This window comes from Osmerus mordax, chromosome 10 (genome assembly GCF_038355195.1).
Source record: "Osmerus mordax isolate fOsmMor3 chromosome 10, fOsmMor3.pri, whole genome shotgun sequence".
Taxonomy (NCBI): domain Eukaryota; kingdom Metazoa; phylum Chordata; class Actinopteri; order Osmeriformes; family Osmeridae; genus Osmerus; species Osmerus mordax.
The window spans coordinates 8625118-8649650 of NC_090059.1; the positions used below are offsets into that span (position 1 = coordinate 8625118).

The 24533-nt window shown below is 51.0% G+C and overlaps 1 protein-coding gene across 1 annotated transcript in view; it reads right to left on the reverse strand.

Annotated features, from left to right (window-relative positions):
• Positions 1–2643: 2643 nt before the first annotated feature.
• cox10 (cytochrome c oxidase assembly factor heme A:farnesyltransferase COX10) overlaps positions 2644–24533 on the reverse strand; it is a 29373-nt gene continuing 7483 nt past the window's right edge. Inside the window, exons 5-7 of the mRNA XM_067244881.1 lie at positions 8357–8427; positions 5692–5924; positions 2644–3873 (exon numbers count right to left, since the gene is read on the reverse strand). Coding sequence (XP_067100982.1) covers positions 3428–3873; positions 5692–5924; positions 8357–8427 — 750 coding nt within the window. The 3' untranslated portion in view covers positions 2644–3427. The remainder of the gene's footprint in view (positions 3874–5691; positions 5925–8356; positions 8428–24533) is intronic.

The following is a 24533-nucleotide window of genomic DNA, read 5'->3' on the forward strand; positions in this document are numbered from 1 at the left end:
GCCTATGTTATGTGTTTAAAGGGCTTACATCCTTGTAAGCAATTCGGCAGTATATAATTTTGACATAGGATTACATATTCAGAAGTTTTAAAACGTGAGCCTATGTAAACGTATGCTTTCGATAGTGTTCAAAAATTCTGCACAGTTGGACCATTTCACTTTCATTGTAGCCTATAGACTAAAACCAGGCCAAAGATTGTGGAAGTTTACTCTTTAATTTCTTGTGTGAGCAAGAAGAAACTCACAAACTAATTGACTATCCATTGTTGCACAATTAGCCATTTATTACATTGTTATAACTCATTGTTCGCATTTTCTTTTAAACATCTTACACCTGAACCTGGATATTGTCAGTTTAGTTTAAGCTGTATAGTTTAGTTTAAGTTTAGTTTAGTTTAAGTTTTAAGGCAATGCTGATTTCCAGCATTGCCTAACGCAAAACACAATTCTAATAGGCAGTGTAATTGAAAAAACAAACCAAACAAAAAACAACAATATACAGCGAGTCTTAATCATTTGGTCAAATATGCAGTTAAAGTTAGGCTTAGTTTATAGCCTTTGCAATGTTCTAATGAAGATCATTGTACGTGTCCATAAACGTAGGCTTTCAATTTATCTGACAGCGATGTACACGTATAGCCTACTTTTTAATTGATGAAATTAAAGATTATGTTGCCTACATAGCAGGAATTTCAAACTCCAAAAAGTATAGGCATTTGCTGATTTGCATTCGGGCAGCCTAATTCTCGTGCAAACATGGATTATCAGCATTTGTGTTACGATTTTCATGACTATCAGACATACTTCTTATTACTAGCTGAAACGTGTTTACGTTTGGATATAGACTTTCTAGGATCAATAGTCCCTTTGTCCCAGCGAAATAGCAAAGCGTTTCAATTTTATTTAACAATAATTAATGAATCAACTTGATCTAAAAAAGTTTAGCCATTTATGAAACCTAGACGGTCAAAGTCAAAGTAAGGTGAACCCCAAGTGTGTATCCGGTACAAGTACTAACGCTTTCTTAGGTCTTTAGTTGAATTTGCATCGAATCAGAAAGACCCACACATGTCGAGAGTCACAATGTGGACCTAAAACCAGCATGCCGCGTCTGTATGGCTGGACAGTGATTTCCACATTTTTAACACGCATATTTCACTCCTAGTTGTTGATTCTGGCAAGAGGGTAGACTCCCTTGATTTTCCCGCTATGACAGGGGAATATCTATGTATGATTAAAGACTAATATCACCGCGGAGAATTGGAGTGGCTTCTTTCTTTTCCATGCAAAACTCCGAGATGAACTTGGACATACTTATGAATTATGATTGCGTCATGAAATCATACACCCAAACATTCTTTAACATTGCCTATAAGTCCAACTTTCAGAAATGACTTGTTGCCCCACCTAAAACTTCAGAGTACATCGAACACTACACAAGTGTTGTTGATCTGCTGATCAGTTGCCAATGACGTTGAGTGCTTTGACAATGCTTAAACCCCCCCCCCCCCCCCCCCCCCCCTCAAATAATAGTTGAAAGTTGTTGGAAACACATTAAAAGACAGTCACCTACCTACCAACCAACCAACCTAAACCCTCAAGGTTTAGGTTGGTTGGTTGGCTGAGGGGCAGTTCTATGGGCGTATGTGAAGCCCTCTGTGACATGCTTGCGTGTAAAAAGAGCTATACAAATACATTTTGATTTGAATGTATTTCCAGTGGGGAAACACAGCTCCACAGCTGGGCTTCCAGGGGGATAAGGAGAGGGATGTTTCAGAGAGCTGGCCCGCAAGACAGATCAAAGCTTCGCCCTGTTTCAAAAAGTACAGTTGGGTTTCTTAGTACCGGCACCATCTTAAGAACCGAGCTATGACAGCAGGCAGCTATGCTACGGAGAGCCACCTTATGAGGGGCCTGCTGGCCGCGGTGCACAGCCCCACCGCGGCCCTGGGGAAGCGGATGTGGCCAACGTGACAGGCCACCAGGCCCCGAGACTTCGAGGTTGGCACTGACATTCAATCCACACACAGGTTGGGCCTTTTTTTTTTTTTTTTTTTGAAAACCAACAGCTGGCCTCCCCCCCCTCCCCCCCTCCTCAGTTCCCCTCCCCTCTCTGATATGAAACACAGTATCCGGCCTGCTTCTTTACGAGGATATTACCCCGCTCCTATTGCTTCCAGCTTATGGGCCGAATCCCACAGCCCTCCATGAAGGGAGGGGCCTTAGGGGAGAGGGATGTGGGGCGGGGGGGGGGGGGGGACGACGACAGCAGATTGTTCTATGCTCTGGGTGGTGATGGACATGTAACCAAACACCAAAACTAGGGGAGAGAGGGGCGGTGGGGGAGTATGTGTGAAGTGACAGGTGCGGGGGGGGGGGTTGCTGGACGGAACATATTGTACAATGCTCATCAGCGATTAACACAAGCGTGTTCACTAAGGCTATAATTGCAACCTAAGTCCGTACATTAAGGGAGTGGACGGTAGGTCTGCTTCGTGTGGGTGGAGGGGCTGATGCTGGTATGTGTGGGTGAGGCGGCACGAAATGAGTGGCACACAGAGAAACCACCATCAGCTTCCCAGAAACACGATATCGAGCGATATGAAAAACACTTCCACAATGAAGACCAGGGAGACCTCTGGGTAACTATGAGGTGGTGTTTATTGTCAGAGAATATGTCTTTGATTTGACGCGTTTTCAACATAGGCTATTCTCCGCCTAGCGGACGTGAACCGTGTAAAGTTGAAGCATTATTTAGCAGACAGATTAGCCAGGGTGTTTAGCAGAACAGCAAGAACCATTTGAACTGTGAGAGGTGCATAGTACACAAGTAACAGAAACATGAGCAATCGCCACCATCAAAATACCAGCGAGAAATTTTCAGAGCAGTGGTGAGGTTCCTCACCATCTTCATTCAATGCAGCATTGTTTCAGAAATAGATGAGTTACCGTTAAATCAGGAACTTGACATGGACTTTTTATTAGCTATGCAACAACAGATATTCATAGCTCTTCTACTCTTCTCTCGTTTGCCGTCTTTCATCAATGCCATCTCTGGCCTTCCTTCCTGACCGGGGTCTTATTGTGAACCCATAAAAGCATCATACACTGTACAGTCATTCACCAACGCTCATTTACAAGAGGGACTTGGAGGATCCTATATAAATAAATATATCATATGTACACACGCATTGAACCGATTCCTGGGAAACCTGATGGAATTCAGGCATTCCCGTCGTTTGTTTGTTGCATCAATCTCACGGGTGCCGTAGGTCCCACATCGCGCACACACTCACTCACGCCCCGAAACCATGGAGTGTGAAGGGAATAGTTCCAAGAGATGTAGGCCGGCAGGGTCGAACGACAGAGTCTCACAGGAGTATGGAAGTGGATGGTGCCTGGGGGGGGGGGGGGGGGGGGGGGGCAGTTAGCTCTGCAGGGCGAGAGGGGGCAGGGGCGCCGCCGGGGCGAGGGCGGGCCCCTCCTGGGTGCCGCCCCCCGTCCGGGACTTCTTACAGGTGAGGGCCAGGAGCAGCAGCATGGGCAGGTGCCAGAGGCTGCAGAAGAACAGCTTGCGGGCGCTGCTGCGGTCGCCCCGGCGGTAGAAGCGGAAGGCCAGGTAGCTGATGTACAGGTTGATGGGCAGGGACACCAGGGGGAAGGTCCAGGTGGTGACGTCCAGGAAGGGGCCCAGGCCCGACAGGCCGATCAGGCCCAGGCTGTGGCGCAGGGCCACCCTCCGGCACATGCCCGGGTGGGTGACGGACATCATGCGGTAGCCCCCCCTGGAGTAGTCCTCCCGGAGGTTCCAGCTCAGGGCGTTGAAGTGAGGGAACTGCCAGCAGTACAGGAAACCGCCCAGCAACAGGGCGCCTGGCGACGGGAGAAAGAGGAGGTGAGACGGGAGAGAGGGAGAAAGAGGAGGTGAGACGGGAGAGGGGGAGAAAGAGGAGGTGAGACGGGAGAGGGGGAGAAAGAGGAGGTGAGACGGGAGAGGGGGAGAAAGAGGAGGTGAGACGGGAGAGGGGGAGAAAGAGGAGGTGAGACGGGAGAAAAGACTAGAACATGTGAAAAAGTGTGAGAGGTGCGTGGGGACTTTTGACTGCGATGCCGTCGGCAGGTTTTCTACTAATAAAGGCTGCGATCAGATCGTCGCGACCACATCCTGTTCCGACTGTAGCTGAGGGTTGGAGACGAACAGACTAAGACAGCAGACTAAGACTGAAAGCAGGTCAACGAGATCGAGGTACGGAAAAAAACGCTTTACGTTTTCCCGCGGCTGGTTCTTCACCCGCAGAATACAGCACACACACACACACACCCCATCTAGGGTCACGTACGATGGCTCTGCTGGCCTGGTGTGCGCTTCCTACACGCACGGACGTGACACTGTGTGGAACACGGCCCTTTTTGGCGAGGTCTGAAAGCTAACCCCAACACACTTCTCCAGCTAGAGGAGGAGGGGGGGGCGGGGGGGCGGCTGAAAAGGGTTAGGGGAGGGGGGGGGGGGAAGGGGAGTGTCCAGAGCTGACGGGTCAAAGAAGCTGGCTGACGATAACTGTTTAGGGGAAACTAGCATTCAGTGTTATTCAACTGGCCCCTTTTGATAACCTTCAACTCTGTCTGTAGGCCTGACTATAGGCCAGATCTTTAGAAAGGATCTGAATGGCCCAACGGCCATTCGAGGGGTCAATAGCGGCCAAAAAAAACACTTTAATTTTACTGCGTGAAAAGCCTATACATTCATGATTAACTTCGCTTCTTTTTTGCGGTCGAGCGTGTCCCGAAATATTCTCGAGTGAGCGTAAAAGTTTGTGTCTGTGTGTATACAGTTCCGGTGACTGGCTGAAACACATTTGACAGTTGCCATAACAGAACACTTAACATGTTTGCCAAACAAGCTGGGGGGGGGGGGGGGGGGGGTCCCAGAGGCCTCGGAGGCGTGCGTCATCTCGGCCGCGCCGCGCGTTGTGAAAGACGGAGGGACAAACTGGAGCTGGTGTCGAAAGCGAGCGAGCGGCGGGAACCTCTGACCCAGAGTCTCAGTGTTGGACTGTGGAGGCGCCGGACCGCAGGGGGATGACCCTGGCGCGGCACTGGAGGGCGTGTCTCCAGGCTGCAGCCCTGGGAACCCTGCCACACACGGCCTGGCTCTGCTCGCACGCTGCCTAAACATTGGGCGCAACCTTAAAAAGGTGGTCCGCTGACCGTTTCCAGCGGGCGAGGTTCGGTGAGTTTCAGATAGGGCCGTGTGTGTCATCCTAGATTACATCCGCCGCGCCGAATACCGCTGGATTATTAATCTGCAGTTTAACATGGACATGGCAACTGTTGTGTGGCCCTACAAGAACATGGAGAAGGACTTCAAACACAATGTAAGAGGGTGTGTCAAACTTTAGATCCAAGTGTTGGTAACAAGTGTGTTAAAAGGTAATAAGGCCCTTATTAAAGGCTTACCATTTATAAGTGTTAATAAGACTTGAGAACTTACTATGGCTTTACAACCTTGCACTTTTAATTAAGTGTTCATTTATCCCCGCCCCCTCTCGATCCTCATACCAACTAACGTCATGTTTGAGCGTGTAGCGGGAAGTTTGTGCCACACACCCACACAAATCGCACGGTGAAAAGTGAAGACATGGGGGCGCTTCGTGTGTGCGTGCGTGGGAGGGAGGGACGGGGGCGAGTCACCTGGGTCCAGAGCGCCGGTGGCGGCCGTCCAGCCCATGACGGGGGGGATGGCGCCCACGACGGCGCCCACCCAGGTGTTGCTGATGCTCAGCCTCTTCAGGGGCGTGTAGCAGCAGGTGTACAGGAAGATGTTCAGGCCCCCCAGGAAGCCCGTCAGGGGGTTGACGGCCAGGGTGAGCAGGGCGATGCCCGGGACGCCGCAGGCCAGGGCGAAGGACACGGCGTGGAGGGGGCTGGAGGGAGGGGATACGAGAGAAGGGAGGGAGGGGGAACAGAAGAGAGGTAGAGCACGGGAGATAACAAGTATTTGAGGGAGATAGAGGTAAAGAACAGGACCGAGGGTGGAGGATAGAGCAGTGGGGTGGGGTGGGGGGGACAGATATGTAAGAATACAAAAGTTATTTCAATACAACAATTTATGCCCTCACAAATCAAGTGTACAGACAGAGCCTGCATTAGAACAATCGCTGTCGACCCCCCACCCAACGACACTCTGACAAAGTGATGTAGGCTTCTGCCTGATTACAGATACGATGATAATAGCTCCACAAAGCACACACACACACACACACACACAGCACACACACCACGGGGCCACACACTGGGAGACAGGGAGCATCACAGAGGCCCTCCCCGTCTCCGAAAGGGGGCTTAGTGAGGAGCTCATCAGATAAGCAGGTCTTTTTTGTGTTTTTTTTTCAGCGGCGGCGGAGGATGAAAGTGGCCCGGCGAGACACAGTGTGAGCGCTCCCCCCCCCACCCCCCCCGAGATCAAAACTAGGAGGGGAGAAACCACAGAAGGCTCCGGCTTTGAACCGGATGGAGACTTCCTCCTCTCTGGTCTTTTATTAAAAGCAGCGACTACGAAGGGCTGGTTCAAATTCACGGGTAAATACTCCATAAATTAGAGGGGCGAGGGAGGGAGAGATCGAGATAGAGGGAGAGCGGAGAGAGAGAGAGGGAGGGAGGGAGATTAAAATCTTGACCAAATGCAGGCGTGCTCTGGAGCAAAAGCCGGGGTTTTTTTGGGGGGGGGGACGTCTGGGGCGGGCATTAATGTGATTAGTGGTGATATGTCTGTTTTATGTGGCGTGAGGGGTGGGCGCACCACGCAGGCTAGCTCGGAGCTCGGTCTCTACGGGGGGAACTGGCCTTAACGACCTGGGCCAGTCATCACATCAGATGGGGAATGTCAACACACAGCAGTTAGCAAACGTACGACAGGGTGTGTGTGGGGGGGGGGGGGGGGGGGGGGGGGGGAGAGACAGTCCAGCCTCCCCATAGGTTTGATGAGTTGTTTGACAGGGCTGCTCAGTGAGACGAGAGCATCCTAAAGAACTGACCCTACCGAGGCCTGGAGGACCCCTCCTCCCCAGCAGCGAGTCGCCCCTGCATTCCAGACGACCTGAGGAGACCGCTCCGGGGGGTGAGGGGGTCAAGGTTCACCGCGAGGCGCGACCCGGAGTTATGGAAGAAGACCCTTTATTTACCCCTGAGACCGGCGTGATACCGGCGTGTGCGCCACACACGAGCTTCCTGGACGCTCCGTGTTTGGATAGGCCCCGCTAATGGAAGCTACTCGATCCCCTTCTCCGCGACAAAACGGCCCCCTTTTGTTATCCTTAGAGGAAACAAGAGGAGGGGTGTGGCCAGGCTCTAGGCGACCTCGGGGATCCAGGGAGAGGCGAGCCGGGAGCTACCTAGCACCGTTTTACGTGTGTGTGTGTGTGTGTGTGTGTGTGCCATGTGACACCAGGGTGGCAGCCAGCGACGGGCAGGTTCGAGTGAAAGGTCTCCCGTTACTGTGTCGGATTTACAGATACATAGCGATACGAGAGGGGTCACTGATCTCCAACAGAGACACTGCCTGACCTTTGGACAGCAGGGAAGGTGGAGGAGGAGGAGGAGGAGAAGGAGAAGGGGAGGAGACGGAAGAGGAGGAGGAGAAGCAGAGTATGCCATGCCACCCTACAGCTCTGAATCCCCCTTGCAGGTGTGGTCTGGCGTGGGGCGGGATGGTCTCTGGCGTGGGGTGGTCTCTGGCGTGGGGTGGTCTCTGGCGTGGGGTGGTCTCTGGCGTGGGGTGGTCTCTGGCGTGGGGTGGTCTCTGGCGTGGGGTGGTCTCTGGCGTGGGGTGGTCTCTGGCGTGGGGTGGTCTCTGGCGTGGGGCAGGATGGTCTCTGGCGTGGGGTGGTCTCTGGCGTGGTACCCCAACCCTGGCTGAAGTGCGTGGCAGTCAGCCGTGGGCGTGCGAGCTGCCCCTCTGCCGCTGACAGAGAGACCGTGGTAATGGATCGGAGAGAGCGTGCTCAGAGCTGCTGTTTTATTGACGGCGTACCTGAAGCGGAGCGCTTCATTACATTGTGACCTTGGGTGACACGGGCCCTGCTATTAACAGGAGTGCGAGGCTCCTGTTACCATCCTGGGAGTACACTACCGCAGACAGACGGGTAGACAGACTGATAAGACAGACAAGACGACAGACAAACAAGCTCAGCCCTTCCACCGCGAAGACGGTGTGGTGAGAGAACACACCCAACGACAAGTGAAAGGTTAGTCTGTCGTCTTGCCAGGGATCCTTGTGACGCGGCTGTGAGACAGGTGAGCAGACAGACAGACAGACAGACAGACAGACAGACAGACAGACAGACAGACAGCAAAGTACCTGATCTGTCCCCTGACCAGAGGCCGGTTCTTGGTGCGGTTCATGTTGGAGTCGAAGGGCACCTCAAAGTACTGTGGAGAAACAAGAGACACTGTTAGGAGAGGACACACACACACTCTGTAACAGATGATCCAGTCATTTCCATTCTGCCGTATCCCCTGAACTCAGCATCACAAAACCTGTGGACCTAGATCCAGGCTACATGTGTTACACATCAGGTCAGGTCACTGTCCCTCTTCCAGCAGCACACAACGAGTCGGTGTCACCTCCACCCCCAGCGCTGGTCACCTCCACCCCCAGCCCTGGTCAGCCCCACCCCCAGCCCTGGTCAGCCCCACCCCTAGCCCTGGTCACCTCCACCCCCAATCACCTCCACCCCCAGCCCTGGTCAGCCCCACCCCTAGCCCTGGTCACCTCCACCCCCAATCACCTCCACCCCCAGCCCTGGTCACCCCCACCCCCAGCCCTGGTCAGCCCCACCCCCAGCCCTGGTCACCTCCACCCCCAGCCCTGGTCATCACATCCACCACCACCCCCAGCTCTCTGGCTCATCTTCTGCAACATCTGCTGAGAGACAGCATGACCAGGGACACAGGGAACGCTGACCCCCCCACTGATCGGAAGGATGGGGGGCGAAGGCGAGGGGGCGAGGGGGGTTAGTACACAGGGGGGACGACGACTGAGTCAAACTACTTCTTCTGTTTTATGATCCGGCCTTCTCTGGGGGAGTCTGCTTCAAAGTGGCCCCGCGAGATTGGCAATGTGTGACTAAAACGCAAACACATGGGGCGCTTGAATGCAGGAACCAGCTAATCTGGCAGTGTGTGCGTCTGTGTGTGTGTGTGTGTCTGGGCGACTAATGAAGAAAACAGAGACAGCACTCAGGCCAAAGAATATCAAGATCCATTACCCCTGAAATATGGCTCGCATAAAATAACTAATAAACAGATATTCCACTTCTCTCTTCTCCAGACCCCCTTAATTTACTGCCCGCTTGACATCGGAAAGCCTCCATATTTTAAAACACCCCTGTGGTCGGTAATACATTTCATGCAGACTACATTTATATTTTGGTAGAGGCCTTGGGGAGTGGGTCATACCACTATGTTCAATGGCGGGAGAGAGGGCGTCTTTGCACTAAGTGTAACGGGGGTGAGAGGTGTGTTTGTGTGTTGTGTGTGTGTGGGGGGGGGGGGGTTCTGGCCAGGAAAGGATGGTCCTGACCTCTACGGCAGCATAAGAAGCTCCCACCGTCCAATCGAGACGGGTCAGGTCGAATCCAAGCAGGACGCGGGGACGTTTTCCACTTGAAAGACACCGTGACGGCGAAACAGCCCGTCGAGGAGCACGTCGATGGGGACCCCGGACTAGCTCTCTCTCGTGGCCCACTTCTGGCTCGGTAAAGTCCACGTCTTCTCATTTCGTTTCGGTGGCTTCTGGCACTGTGCACTGTGACTAATAACATCCCGAAACGTGGTGGGGGACGAGCTGGCTCCGCACAGCCCCCCCCCCCCCCCCCCCCCCAACGCTCCAGATATGCTTCCACGTAGACCGGGCCCTGAACCTGACCGTGCCGGGCCCAGCTGCGGGGCTGAGGGGGACCCCTGGAGGTCAGGCCGGGGTGTTAATTCTATTTCCTGGGTCAGGAAGCACGTCAGGAGGTCAGGGGCGGCGGGAGCGAGAGCTAAGCTGAGCCAAGCAGCCGAGTAGCCCTCAGGCAGATCCGACAGTCCCACCGCACCACAGCTCGCAGGAGGGGAGGGTGGGGAGAGAGCTAGAAAAGCCCAATCCACTTAGTTTCCAATAACCCTGTCCGGCAGTAAAAACTCTGACACTCCGCATAAGGGATGTTTTGTGTGCTCCTTCCCCTGCAGAGCGTGGGGCTAGCGGGCTATCTGGGGTAGAGGTGGGGGGAGGGAGGGAGGGGAGAGAGGGGTGGGGGGGAGGTCTTGAGAGAGGAGCTGGAGAGGAAGGCATCCGCAAACACGGGGACCGCGGCGTTCTCCGACGCGGGCCCCCATTTTTGGGTACCCAGTTCTCCACGGAACCCGGGTCTGATGTGGACGTCACGGTCAGTCAGCGAGACCAGGGTGCGTGCGCGTGCGTCGTCGTTTCTGTGGGTCCGGCTCTCCTCTCCTTCCTCCCTCGCTGCCTTTAAAGTGGGAGTGGGCTCATCTGGTTCCCATCAGTGGGCCCCCTCGGTCCCCTGTCCCTGTTTCCCTCCAACACTACCATGTGTTACAGCAACGCGTCCGCGCATAGCTTTGAACCGGCGTGCCATGTGTGTGTGTGTGTGCGTGTCAAAGGGTGGGAGAGGTTGAGAGAGTTCAGAGCGAGTCGTTTAGAGTGATGGAATGTCCCCATCGGCCCTCCGAATTTGATTGCCACTGCGACACAACCAATGAGCAGGAAGTATCCCTTCCTGCGACAGTCACTTCCTGTCCGGGGGACAGGCTACAATGAGTTGTATCTTGTCCATTTGCCATTCGTGGCAGCCTTGTATCATAATGCAATGAAACGTCGAACACTTCATAAAATGCTCCATAAAAATGGTCATGAGGAGCATTGAAGCTGTAACTTTTTATGTCTGTTCCAAGTCAGGGGTAGAACCCAGTCTGTCTGGGGTGTAGAAAGACAGTACCATGCATGCTTAAGTATGAGTTGATTGAGGGGACTTTGTGTGGAAATGAAACGTGAGTGGGGAGAGAGAGAGAGAGAGGTATCAGTAGCTATGGAAGAGCTGTGCTGCTTTTGATTTCTCTCTCTCTCACCCACACACACAGAGCGCAGCAGTGACAATTATACTCCAGATGATATGAGGGGAGGGGGTGAGACCAAAGAGGAGGGGGGGGGGGAGAGAGCGGGTGCAGCTGCCACATCCTCGGGGGTATCAAAGCCACCGACCCGCCGCGGGACCCTCGACGGGGAACAGGGCCGCGGCGAGGAGGCATTTCCTGTTCCTGCGAGGAAGGCCTAGCTGAAGGACGGTATCTGGGCTTTCTATCGCCTGCTGATTTATAGTGATGGTAAAAACACACCCGGGGTGTCTTCTAGGCCGGTGGAAGTGTGCAGCCTTCCCAGACCGTGGCTTTGGACCGCAGCCACGATGGAAGCTGGTGGTGTCGCCGGGCAGACACACACACACAGCCCCCCCACCCCACCCCTGTCTCACGATGAAGAGGACAGATATTACTTAACAGTTAGGTTTTTTTCCCCTTCTTGCACTCGCACGCACCTCAGGGGCTAAAACAAACAGAACCACCCTCGCTGTCTCACCCTCATCAGCTCCACCCCCCCGCCCCCCACCTCCTCTACCATCACCTCCCATGATCCAGCCCCGGGGTGGGTTCACACGTGTGTGTTTGAACATCACGTCATGGCCCTCTGGGAGGCCTGTCACGCTGAGCGCCGTTCACTTCTGTGTGTGTGTGTGGCGGCAGGGGGGGGGGGGGGGGGTAAGCACACACGCACGCACAATAACAGGAAAGCAGCGAAGGTCGCCAGGAGAGAGAGAGAGAGAGAGATACGGTAACTATACCACCGCTCACCATTATCCATGTTTACTCATGTGGTAACTGTGTGCACACAAACACGCGCGCCCCAAACACAAACACACATGCAGGCACGTACACACACAGCTGAGCAGCTGTACGGCATCGGCCACGGCTTGGGGCCTTCAGCTGACCCGACGCTGTGCATCCATCTCTCTGTCTGGAGGGGGGGGGGGCCAGGTGCATGTAAACTCAACACAACAAAAAAAAGGTCAAGTCAACACTTGTCGGACTGACACTGGTGATCACACTCGGGCTGAATGGGAGACAAACATCCGACAGGTGTAAACACCAGCCGACTACCCTGCCTGACAGCTCTGCAAAAGACCCATTTCAACACGACTGAACGCCTGGGTTCCGGACAACCAAAAGAAGTGCGTATCCAGTGCAGGTGCATTTCCCAAAAAGCCTGAGGCCTTAAAAAAAAAAAAAATGATGATGATAGGAGGGACCGAAAATCCTCTGATGTCTGTAGCAACCGAGTCACATTCCCCTGAGGGTGAGGAGGGAGGTGTGCGGAAGGTGGCGTCCGTGTAAGTGGCAGTCCCTCCAGAGACACCCCGTCTCATGAGTCATGGGTGAAGAGCTGGAGCTCTGTTAGCAACAGTGCGGTTTCCCACTGCTGACTCAGAGAACCCGTTTGACCAGATTACAGTGTTTTCAAACCGCCCGTTAAACCAGGAACAAGCAGTAACCAGACGACGGCCTGTTGTTGTTGTAGCCTCGCGCGACGAGCTGCCCGGCGGAAGCTGGACGTCGACGGGGCCTTGGGTGTCGCCCTGCCGTGCGGGCTACACGATCACACACTGACCAGATGGGGGGGAAGGTGTTTTAACTTAGCTGCAAACATATTAAAGTGAGGGTCTAACTTAGCTGTCTATGCATATTAAAGTGATGGTTTAACTTAACATCATACATATTAAACTGGTGGTTTGACTTAGCTGTATACATATTAAACTGATGGTTTAACTTATCGTACATATTAAACCGGTGGTTTAACTTAGCTGCCTGCTGACGTGATCCAGCTCTTTATAAGCAAAATATTGATTCAACATTGAACAGCGATTTTGTCATAGTTCCCCCTTTCCCACCCGAAAAACACAAGCCAACACAATAAATACAACACAGCGCCTCTGAATGGGGTGTGCGTGTGTGAGTTAGGAGTGTTGACTACAACTGGCTGGCTCTCCTCCCGCTGGGAAGAAGGACGATATTGACTTCCCGTTCTCTCCGCTGCGGGGACGTGTGAGAGATGAAGGGGCGACGAGTCGAGTCTGGCTCGGGAATGCGGCCGTCTGGCAGATGTTCCCGGGGTTCCGCCGCCCGCGGCCCTCTGATCCCCATACGGGATGAGGTGACGCGAGGGGGGCTGACGGACGGGAGAGGCGAGGGGGGGTGACATGGCTACAAACGGCCCCAGACCGCAGGCTCACCCTCCGGAGGGGGGAGGGGGGGGCCGAGAACCCTTCCTCTGCGGTCCGCGTGGACACTGAGATGATGCTCGCCAACGGCCTCAGCCCAGACCCTGCTGTGAGTTTCGTTGGTAGCTCCTCCAAACCGAGCCCTTCGACCACGCACGCACACGCTCATGTCTGGTTTCGGGCGTTTAGACACGCCTCCCCCAACACCAAATGGGGGTTTTCCTCGGGGCTGACAGCTATGCTCCGTGGCTCCCTCTCTATCCCTCTCTCCACAGAGCTCTGTTAGGACCAGTTGGCAGTGATTCAGTTGGCAGGGCCTGGGTCTTGATTAATGGGCTTGAGTGTGGGACGGTGAAGTGCTAAACTGTCCCCAATGTTAATCAGCCAATTAATGGCGAGCGGAGCTGGATTCCCTCTGCCCCGGCCTTCATCCGTGCCCCGGGCTGGGAGGGACCAGGGTTGTCGAGGGACCAGGCCTGGGGAGGGACCAGGTCTGGGGAGGGACCAGGTCTGGGGAGGTTTGAGGTGCCCCAACCGTCTGGATGAGGAGAGGGAGGAGGCGGAGGAGGATTGGGACAAGAATGGCACCCCCAGGGATCGAGATCGAGGGCGAAACACTCAAGCTCACGCTGTGCTTCCGAGATCTCCTCCTTCTTCAGGTCCGCTTCTGACCACAGATGCGTTTTTGTGGTGGTTCAGATCCAGTTGTTGAGACAACCTCAGCGCTGGATGGCAACTGGAGATGGATGAGCTCAGTCTACTGTGGTCGCGCGTAGGAGACTGTGTCTTCGGCTGTGCCGGCGGAAAGCTAGGGGGGGCGGCTGGGCGTCTTGTGTGCCAGAGTGGACAGCTAGTTCATCATACATGCCTGGGGTGTCGTATCTCATCACCGGGCTCATCGTTCACGCGGCGCTGTGGGCCGGACTACAGCGCCTCCTACAGTGAGGGAGGGTTCGGGTTACACTTTCCTCTCCTCTGCTCTCTCAGTGGGATAAAGCTGGGATGAAAGCGTTAGCATGAATAGCTAATCATTTTTTTTAAATGTTTTACTTCATGTCTACTTAGTACATTGACAGCCATTTAAGAACCAGAGTCAAATTCCTTGTATGTGTACACACACTTGGCCAAAAAAGCTGATTCTGGTGAACGTTCAGAAGAGAGGGATTTTATTACAGGTCTCCTTTGGTTTGTCTCACACAAAGGGAAGGCCTGTTTCATAACCTCCTGTTTGGATAGGAATGTTTTTCAGTGTAGCTGTGACTGTCAGACAAAATACTGGACAGAATACATCCAAGATCAAGAAAGTTGGATATCAACATAAAAAGCTTTGTAACAGCTTTTTAAACTTCTCTCAGCTGGCACTGTTTTCACAGGAACTCATTCGAAACCATTTGCAACAAGTAGCACCAATGAATCACTTTCCAAAAATCAGCCAGCAGCAAAACTAACCAGCAAACTGAACACGGCGCCAAACTGGGTGATGCCATTATTTTCACCCTACTATAAACACATCAATTGTGCTAAAAGGACAAATTCCTTTCTTGGAGGCCTGGCCAGCCATATCTCTGTCCCTACTCTCAGCCTGATAAGTGAACACTCTTGCTAACGAGACCATTCTTCTACAGCTGGTGATAATCATTAACTCTTTGGGCTGAACACACAGCGGGTACGCGGGGCCACAGCAGGACCGCGTGTGAGCGTGTGTGTGGTCAAAACGCCTGGGTCTGTGTTTGAAAGAAAATAAGCTAGCGTTCCCTAAACTTTTGTCAGAGGTTCACAAAGGTTGCACGCTGAAAATAACTGTGAGAGTGTTTCCTGAGTGACGTGAAATGCGTTTTCACCCCCCGAATGCTTGAGTGGCCTGTGTGTCTCGACAGCTTGGTTAAAACAGCATTAGTACCGATAGCGAGTGTAGCTCGGAGAAGGCGAGTGTTTATATTTGAGCAGCCTCTCCCTCCAGCTGTGTCTAACTAAGGAAGAACGAGGGGGGGAGATCTTTGCTCTTACGGTGGGGTCTAGTGGGGAGAAAGCCCCTCCTCTGGGCTTGGAAGTGGACAGAGGCGACGCGTGTCAACCATCTGAAGGGGCCTCACTGTTGGGTCTGAACATGACGGGAGCCGTCGACACCTCCGGTAGGTTTGTGTTGAAGCCGCGGGCACCAGCGACCCACGGACAATCCCACTCCTTCTTCTGGACAGGCTCATTCATCAAGCCTTTCAGTCTGATGGTGCTCAGAGGGGGAACATAGCATCTCTGACAGAGCCGCCATGTTCTCTGCCCACCACCACTGAGAGGGCCTCAAGGCTCAGGCTGTGTGCCCTTTTAAGGGTTTCGCCGCAAGACTTCGGGGAAAGAGGCCATTCGCTGAGAGACCTGGTTCAACAGCTCGAAATTAAACAAGACGACGCGAGGACCAAACAGAACGAGTCGGCTTTAATATCTGACAAAAGACTGAGCTGGCCGGCCTGTCCTGGCGGTTCACGTTGAGGCAGGTCTGATCGGCAGTGCATAAGCCCAGAGGTTCAGAGGATGCCGGAGGAGATAGTTTGCTATTGTTTCTGTGTTCTTGATTGACTGGATAGAAAACGTCTTGGAGTTCCATGACTCCTTCCACTGTCTTACAGATCCCATTTAATCCAGAACCTTCTCAATGTCCCAGGCTCTTTTTCTTTGCTTCTTTATCTGGGTTTTTTTTTGCGGTAAGCACTCTGGCATGCTGGGACACGGGTCACGGGCCTCCACTGTCTGCTTTCTCTCCGAGTCAGGGCTCCTTCTGAAAACAGCCCGCCGCTCAAACAATGCGACCCCGACGCTGCCGGTACATTCCTCAATCAGGGCTCCCTTTCTTCTCCCTCCGTTTCTCTCTGCCTGCATGCTCTGTAAACTAGACAGCTGATAACAGGCGAGCAGCACATCACAATACGGTAACCCTAACTCGCACGTCAATAGGAGCCACAGAGCTGGAGCTGGGCTGGGCGGTTAGGAGGACAAACTATTAGCAATCTGCATGTTTTTGAGGAGTCTTTGTATGAGAAAAAGAACAACTCAAGTTGAGACTGTGAACTTCCACCGGTGTTTACTCTTCTGCATCCTATGGTTTCCAGATCTGGCCAGATGACCAGATATCATAGTTGTCTTTTGCTTCTGGGAGAGGAGAGGGTTTAGCCACACAAGGAGCCATGGTGCATCGTGGGTCGGGGCTTTCCGAGGGGAGGAGTGGGAGGCTAGCTCCTTTCAACCCTCTCACAGGCTGCAGTTAAATAAAAAATGTCCACCCACTATCCAATCTCAAACTGTGGGTTATAACCACAATGACCACCCACCCCCCTCACAAACACCCCCAAAACTGTTTTGAGTTTGAACGTTTATGAGTCACAGGAAATGAATGAGTGAATTTAATTTCAGCATAAAAGTGTTTGCCAGGCATTGTGTAACTGGGAGACGGCGGCTGATGGGGTAAAAACAGCATTGATAAATAATTAACCGTGGGGATTCCAATCCTATTGGCTATCGGCAGACTAGGAGCACTAGATCCCCCCCCCCCCCAGTCTCTTTTCTCCTCTCACTGTCCCCACAGTTGGAAAGCCTGAAAGATGCTCCCCTGACGAATCGTAGGAGCGAGTTGTCAAGTTTCTGTCTCGGAACAAGGTCCGCTTCCTGTGAAGACACGGCGTCGCGGCGCGTTGGTTGGGTGGTTGGCGTGCTAAACTTGGGTATTCGCGGAGGGTCGAGAGAGGACAACGACAAAGGCGGAGAGGAGATCCCCAAGCGAAGGGCCCAGAACTAGGGCAGTTCTTCCCAGTGATGAAATGGGGTGTAACATTGACCGTCTTGAAGAAATGAAACGCAGGAGAGAGAGAGCTAAGAGGGGACTGGGCAACGTCCATCCCCAACCTCACCATTCTCTCCACTCACTAAGAATGACGTACACGGGAGCAAGTGCTCCAAGAGCAATACGCGACTGATAATACCAGAGGCTGGTGAAACCGGAGCCGTTTATGTCTCCTAGCCGGCATCTCTCCTCGGAAGTGATTATTATGAGGATGTTTCAGATAAAAGCCTTGAAAGGTTTTCTGAACACAAAAAAAGAAAAGAGGAATATATACACAGTTTAAAAACCAACACTGGACAGACAGCGGAAATGGCTAATCCCTGGGATTTGGAAAGAAGAAACAATGAGGTTCGAAGTCCATATCCATTACAGACACACATGAACCTGCGAGTTTGCCCTACTCACACACACACACACACACACACACACACACACACACACACACACACACACACACACACACACACACACACACACACACACACACACACACACACACACACACACACACACACACACACACACACACACACACACACACACACACACACACACACACACACACACACACACACACACACACACACACACACACACACACACACACACACACACACACACACACACACACACACACACACACACACACACACACACACACACACACACACACACACACACACACACACACACACACACACACACACACACACACACACACACACACACACACACACACACACACACACACACACACACACACACACACACACACACACACACACACACACACACACACACACACACACACACACACACACACACACACACACACACACACACACACACACACACACACACACACACACACACACACACACACACTGCATGTTTGGCATGGGGGTGGGGGGATGGGTCAAGTGTTGATATTTCTCGGTGGTCAGGTATGTAGATGGAGATGGGAATCTGAAGGAAAACCAAAATGACTGCACATTTAGTGTTTGCGTCAGTAGATGGACTGCAGAGGTATACTCTCGGAAAGGAAGAAGACTGAAATACTGCAGCCATGCTTTGAAAAAAAAAAAAAGTGTTTTGTTCTTGGTTGACAAGAGTCGGAGCCGGCTGGCAGGGGAGACATGGAGATGAGGAAAAGTGATTATTAGGCGCCAGTGTATGGAGAACTAATGCTCTCTCATGCTGGAGAAGAATAATGAAAGTGTGGCCATTCATTTCCTTTGTGCACTCGAGGCTGGGCGAGCCAACGAGTACAAAACTACTGCAAGGACCAGAACTAAGAAAGAACACACACACACACACCTGTCTGATATGTGGACAGTAATCAGTGACGACAGCACGACGGGGTCTGACAGTCTGTCATAATGTAACACAGCTGAGGACACAACAGTGGAATCTTCTAGAACACCTGCAGGCAGGGGCCCCAGTACACACAGGCTGCCCTGGCAGACAGGTACACCTGCCCCAGGTGAAACCTGCTGTGGGGAGACACAACACCTGTTCCTTCATCCGTGTAGGCTTCACACTATTAAGGTTGTGAATTAGATCATATAATATAAAAAGGTAATATACAGTATTGTAAAGGACTAAAAAGTTAATGGCTGAAGTACAGTGTGACCTGACTTATGTGGCAAAATAATTTCTTTGTACAGTGACCACTGCAATAGTGTCAAATGATGTTACAAAACAAAAACATTTGTTGAAGCCATGTTGTTAACTGAAACACTTTATTGATAACAATACTAAACAATTCAATTGTTTTGGGGTATGTTAAACGACTTGGTGATCACAAAATAAATGTTGAAAGCTCTTTAACCCTTGTGCTGCCTTCGGGTCACATGACCCAAAGGTTCATAACGAACCATCGTTGTGTTTACCCAATTTTACCCAATACAAAAACAAATAAAAATACTTTTCTTTTAACCATTGCAATGTGGGGGGTCTGAGACAGCCCGACGGTTAAAAGAAAATGCTTCACTTTTGTATGAGGTACATTTGTCGCAATACGACGGTGGGTCACAATGACTGATGGGTCAGAATGACCCGAAGATGACACAAGGGTTAAAGAAAATTGCAGCTATATCTGTCAAAAGCTAAAATGAAGCTGTCAAAGGTTTACCCTGGATATCGTTAAGTGGTTTGCATAGCAGAAAAGTTACAGGAAGAAGCTTCCAGAACATCAGACCTCACACAACCCACAGGGCACAGTAGCTGTGTATTGAGTATAATTTGCTGCTTTTAGCAGAGAACCACTATACAGTCAAGGTTCTTCAAAAGTGCAACCTGTCACTTGTCATCATACCTTTTCAAAGCAGAAAGGCCTGAATGTGTGTGATTACCTAGGGAATGATTGTGAATTGATGTAGACTTGGAGAGAAAAAAGCCTGTAAACATACCCCAAGTAAGTGGCCATGGCTAAAGATTGTGAGCAACAATTACACGTTACATCCTTTTTCACACTTCAGGATAGAGGAAGTGTTGAACATGGTTACACCCAACGATCAAACTATTGACGACAACAACAAAGTGTTGCCATCATCAGAAGTCCAACATGTCTGCCAACGGCAAAGAAACCAAAGCTGTAAAAGACCCCGACAGTTAAACAACACATAGCCAACTGTTTTTATCACTGGCATTAGAAGGTTACAGGGCAATACATGCCTAGGGTGTTGGGTTGTTGTGACTGGAGGCAAACCTTATGCTAAGCAACCGTTTACACGAGTCCATCTCCTTTTCAGAGCTACACAACCCAGTATCTCTTACCATCTGCTGCCTGCCCCATAATAATCACTCAGTAATCTTTGTTCTAACCCCCCAAAAAAATTTAACTGCACTGATTAGCACACAAGGGCATCTGGATATACGGTCGACATTGTTAAAGAAAGGTTCAGATGGCATGAAGTTCAACGACAGCTTGAGGACAGTCTTGGGTCAATGTCGGTGGCCATCTTGTTTTCCGCCGGCAATGCCCTTGCCCGATAAGCCTGCTCTGGTCGGCTCAAATTAGCATGCGGTGTTGGCTGGCGGGCACACCATAAAACAGTGCTGCTTTTGTTAATTATCCACGCATCTCAACATTAAATGGAGTGTTCCTGTTTGCTGTTGGCCGTGTTACCTACCAAAAGGGGAGGGACGTCTCTGAGAACAAACAAGGAGTTTGAGAGGAAAACCTCACTACACTAGAGAAGAGGTTTCTTAAAGTGGCAGACACACTACGATCTAGTTACATAAGAATCTTTCACTAAAACAGCCATCACCGGGGCCTTACCTGAATGGTCCATGAGCCAATACTGCCATGGTACGTGCACCCATTGTGTTTTTAAGCATCCACAATAACACCCAAGACTATTCAAACAATTTCCAGCTTTTCCTCAAGTGGAATAGGATGGTGGTTGTAACTAGAGCAACCAGAGTTGAATAAGAAAAGATATAAAGCATTTAAGTGTTGAAATGTTGGCATATCAGCTTGACTTTAGCCTGTACACCAATTCAAGCACATTCAAGAAAGATGCATTTGTAAGCACTGCACCATTTCATTTCCCCATGCATTTTCATTGTGGTTAGCACACGCCTTTTGGAGATTGAATCATCAGGACTAAGCTAAATTTATTCTGATATGCCAGAATCCTGTAAATTGTCTTATCATACCAAACCTATGAGAGCCACCAAAGGTGAACAAGGGTTAATGCATTGTAATCCTTTAACGATGACTGAAAAACATCAAGTCATTTTGTTCATTTCCTCTTTTCCCCCCGTCGCTAACCTTTCTACGTTGGGTCGCATACCAAGCATGCGCTTGCTTATCTTGGCCCACTCTGCCATGGTAATTGAAAGTTCTGCACTAATGCCCAAGTTATTTTAGCATAAAACTGGGCAATTTTTGACTACTCATCTTAAAGCCTGATAAAACAAGAAGAAGAAAAAAACGTGGTGTTGGTCTGAGGAACTGAAAGATATATTAAGCATGAAACACCCGCATGGTTCTCTGACCATACACAACACCCTTGGTTACACCTCCAGTCTCTCACACAAAAGGGTCAAAATAGCTCAAGCTCAGAAATGCGGTTGCAGTTCTTGCTGAAACCTTCCAAAAAGCGGTTGGTGAGTGAAACTCCTCTGGCGGAAAAGCGAAAGCTGTCGTTCAAGAGACCTCCCTATCGGCTGTCCACGAAACATGAACGCGAACCCGCGACATCCCCGTGTTAATCCCTCTTGCGGCGCACGGCAGTGCGAGACGTGGAGAGGACCACTTGGAAAACCCGTGCATCCTTGGTAGCCCCATTATCCACATCCACTATCAGGTGGCGAGTGACAGCAACGCTGGGAAAGCAGTGTCCTCTAGACATGCAGGGGCCTCTTCACCAGACTGCCTTGACTAGCAACAAAGGATGTTAGTGGTGCTGACCTGCAATATCGGTTTCAATGGACTAGAGAGAGAGCTAATGCCGGATGGTGAATGACATTGAGGACAGCAAACGACGGCTAACTCGGTATGACTCGAGTGGTGGCATGCAGGTAAGCAGGATTGCTTAGTCGTTACTGCCTTAACTGTGATCAGAGAAAGTGTAGTGATTTCTCTATTAGTTCTTTGAAATGACTACAAATCGGCGGGTTTCGATCTTGCTTGAGATTAAAAAGCGCCACAACAGTGTGAAAAAGGAGATGGGCTGTCCTGGATAGTGTTACGTGTCATTGCCGTTCCTGCTTTTAAAAGGGGCACAATGGCCTTTTTCACTAACGCCTCAAGTGCCTTCTTCACAGCAAGAAGGGCCTAGGTTCATTCTGCATAGGGACACTGTTCAGTGCTGCTCAGGTGAGCTCTCCCACGCCTTTCCGTGTAGACTTTGCATGTTCTCCCAGTGCTCATAAGGGTTTCCTCCACAAAAGAGCCCCACGAAAAACAGTCGGCCAAGACACGGGTGAGCATTTGGGCTTGGCCCCCGGTCATCGATGATGAGGCTGACCACTGCTCCTGGCTGCGCTTGGAGGAGGGACAAAAGCAGAGCAAGAGTGTCTAACTGCAGGAAACTTCCAGTGTGTTGGCGTTTCCCAGTGTCGCGGCTCCCTGCACGCGTATCGCGTATTGAACGTGGGAGGCCAACAAAACCCTTTTCTTCTTTTTCACCTCCGCCAAGAAACAGTGAGAGGTAGCAAAGGGCTTTCTGGTGACAGAATGTTTTGATGTGGGACTGTTTTGATGTGTGCTCCCCCCCCCCCTCAGACTCAAGTCAGGGATGTCTGCATCTCGTCTCGCCGGTCACTGAAGCCCGTAATCCCAGCTCGTTGAAGAAACAGGCAGACAGCGGAGTGGAGGAGGGCTCTCCCGCCAGTCAGAGCGGCCTTGTCTCTGAGTGACGGCGGCTCTTTTGTGGAGAGGTCCTGTGTACTGTAAACAGACTAGGGTGTTGAGAGGCCAGAGAGAGACACCTCACGTGTAGCGTCACTTCAAGCACACACACCCCCCCCCCACACACACACACACACACGGTAAGGCGCATTCCGACCGACTCTGTGGTAACACAGGAGGGCCAGTCTCACGTTATGAACAAGTAAAACCCCAAATCGTATCAAGATGATGTTACCGTCTTCGGGGGCTCAATTGGTTCATCTACTTACAAGCACCACTAACCTATACAACACAACATTCTAATCAATTGGATGAGGCAATAAAAATATGAAATCTGATGCATCAGGTCCTAGCAAAAAAAAAAATATAATATAGGATTATTTATTTTTCTCCCTCAGGAGGAGGAAATGTAGCCTCGGTCCACCTATACACTAGAAACACAAACATTGCTGCTGGAGCCAACAGTGACCTAACGTCTATGCACTGGAAGGACCTGTGTCTGACCCCTGCCTTCTAACTAGTTTATAAAGACTCTAATCAGCGGACATGCCTGGATGCCGTGCGCATGATGTTGCTTACAGTGCAGGACTTTTCTCCACTCCTGCTGAAATTACCCAGACGTGATGCATGTTGTAATCACGACCTGCCCAATTTGCCTACAAATGCACATATATTATTCATCGCATATTTGAAAAACTCTGTTATTCCTGGATCAATTTGACTGGATTGACTCCCCGCATTTATTTGAAGACTGACATTAATTTGTTTATATTACCATCGCGAAGAGGTGAGGTCTAAGAACATACGTACGCGCACCAAACATTGAGTTTTAATGAAACCAAAAGAACATTGTTTCACTGAAGAAATATATTAAAACGTAATAAACTAGGAATTTCCTTTTTTCGAATGCGATTTACAATGAATAATATATAGTCGTCAACAATATATCTTTTTCACCCCAGTTTTCTGCGGTCTGTCCCTTGAGGCCCAATTTAATAGGTATCCTTTAGAGTTAATAAAAAGACTGCATCTGTCTCCTCCTGTCGAAAGCTGCAAGATCCTGCCATGTACAGTTAGCCATGGATTGGCACCCCGTGGATCCCACAGACAAAGGCTTTAAGGAAATTAACTATTAAACAGGGCTGTCTGGTTAAATATTCATTTTAATCCCGCGCCGAATGAAAGACACCCCATCTGAATCGCTCCGGTGCCATCTTGCCAGACGATTAAACCAGGGAATTTCCATCTCTGGTCCCCAGTGAATTCATAAGCACAAACATCTGAAAACAGCCAATGGCAGAGGTCGTCTCGCTCTATTGTTTTAACAAAGCGGTGGGAAGACGAGATGTTAAGGACGAGTTTCTACCCTGGAGAGGGGTCAGTGTTAAGTGTCTCCCCAGACTGGCTACTGATGACTTCCACCTTCACCATCAAAAGGCCCCTTCCTACCCCTCCCCACCAAAAAAAAAAAAACCTTTGTGACGCTCTACTTTTTGGTACAGACAAAACATTCTAACAAGTCAATTACACACTCAAATGTGTAACTAATACGATGACCAAGATTTGTTTACTAGCGTTCTCCATCTGTCTTAAGTTCTATGAAGCCGAGCCACGCCAAAATATTACGACATAAAAAGTATTCTCAACATAAACAATTGCTGTATGACTTCAGCACGGCTTATTTTGAAACCGTCTGTTGCGATTCTTCAAGAGAAGCCATGGAGGGGACGGGGAGGGGGAAGACTCCAAGTAACAGCGTGCAGAGGGAGGAGATGTCGTCATGTAGGCTGGACCCGCGTGGCGCTTGAAGCGTATCCCCTGTCGGTGCCCCTCACCAGGGGGGGAGATGGGACTGAAGACTGGGGTCTTTTAATTGTCTTTGAAGATGGAGACCTGGCGTGTTACAGTTGAGAGGTGGGAAGGTTTAGTTTCAGCTAATGGTATTTTCAAGAGTTATGACGTCATGATGGGGGGGGGGGACGAGACGACCCCCGAGAAAGCCTTGAGCGGA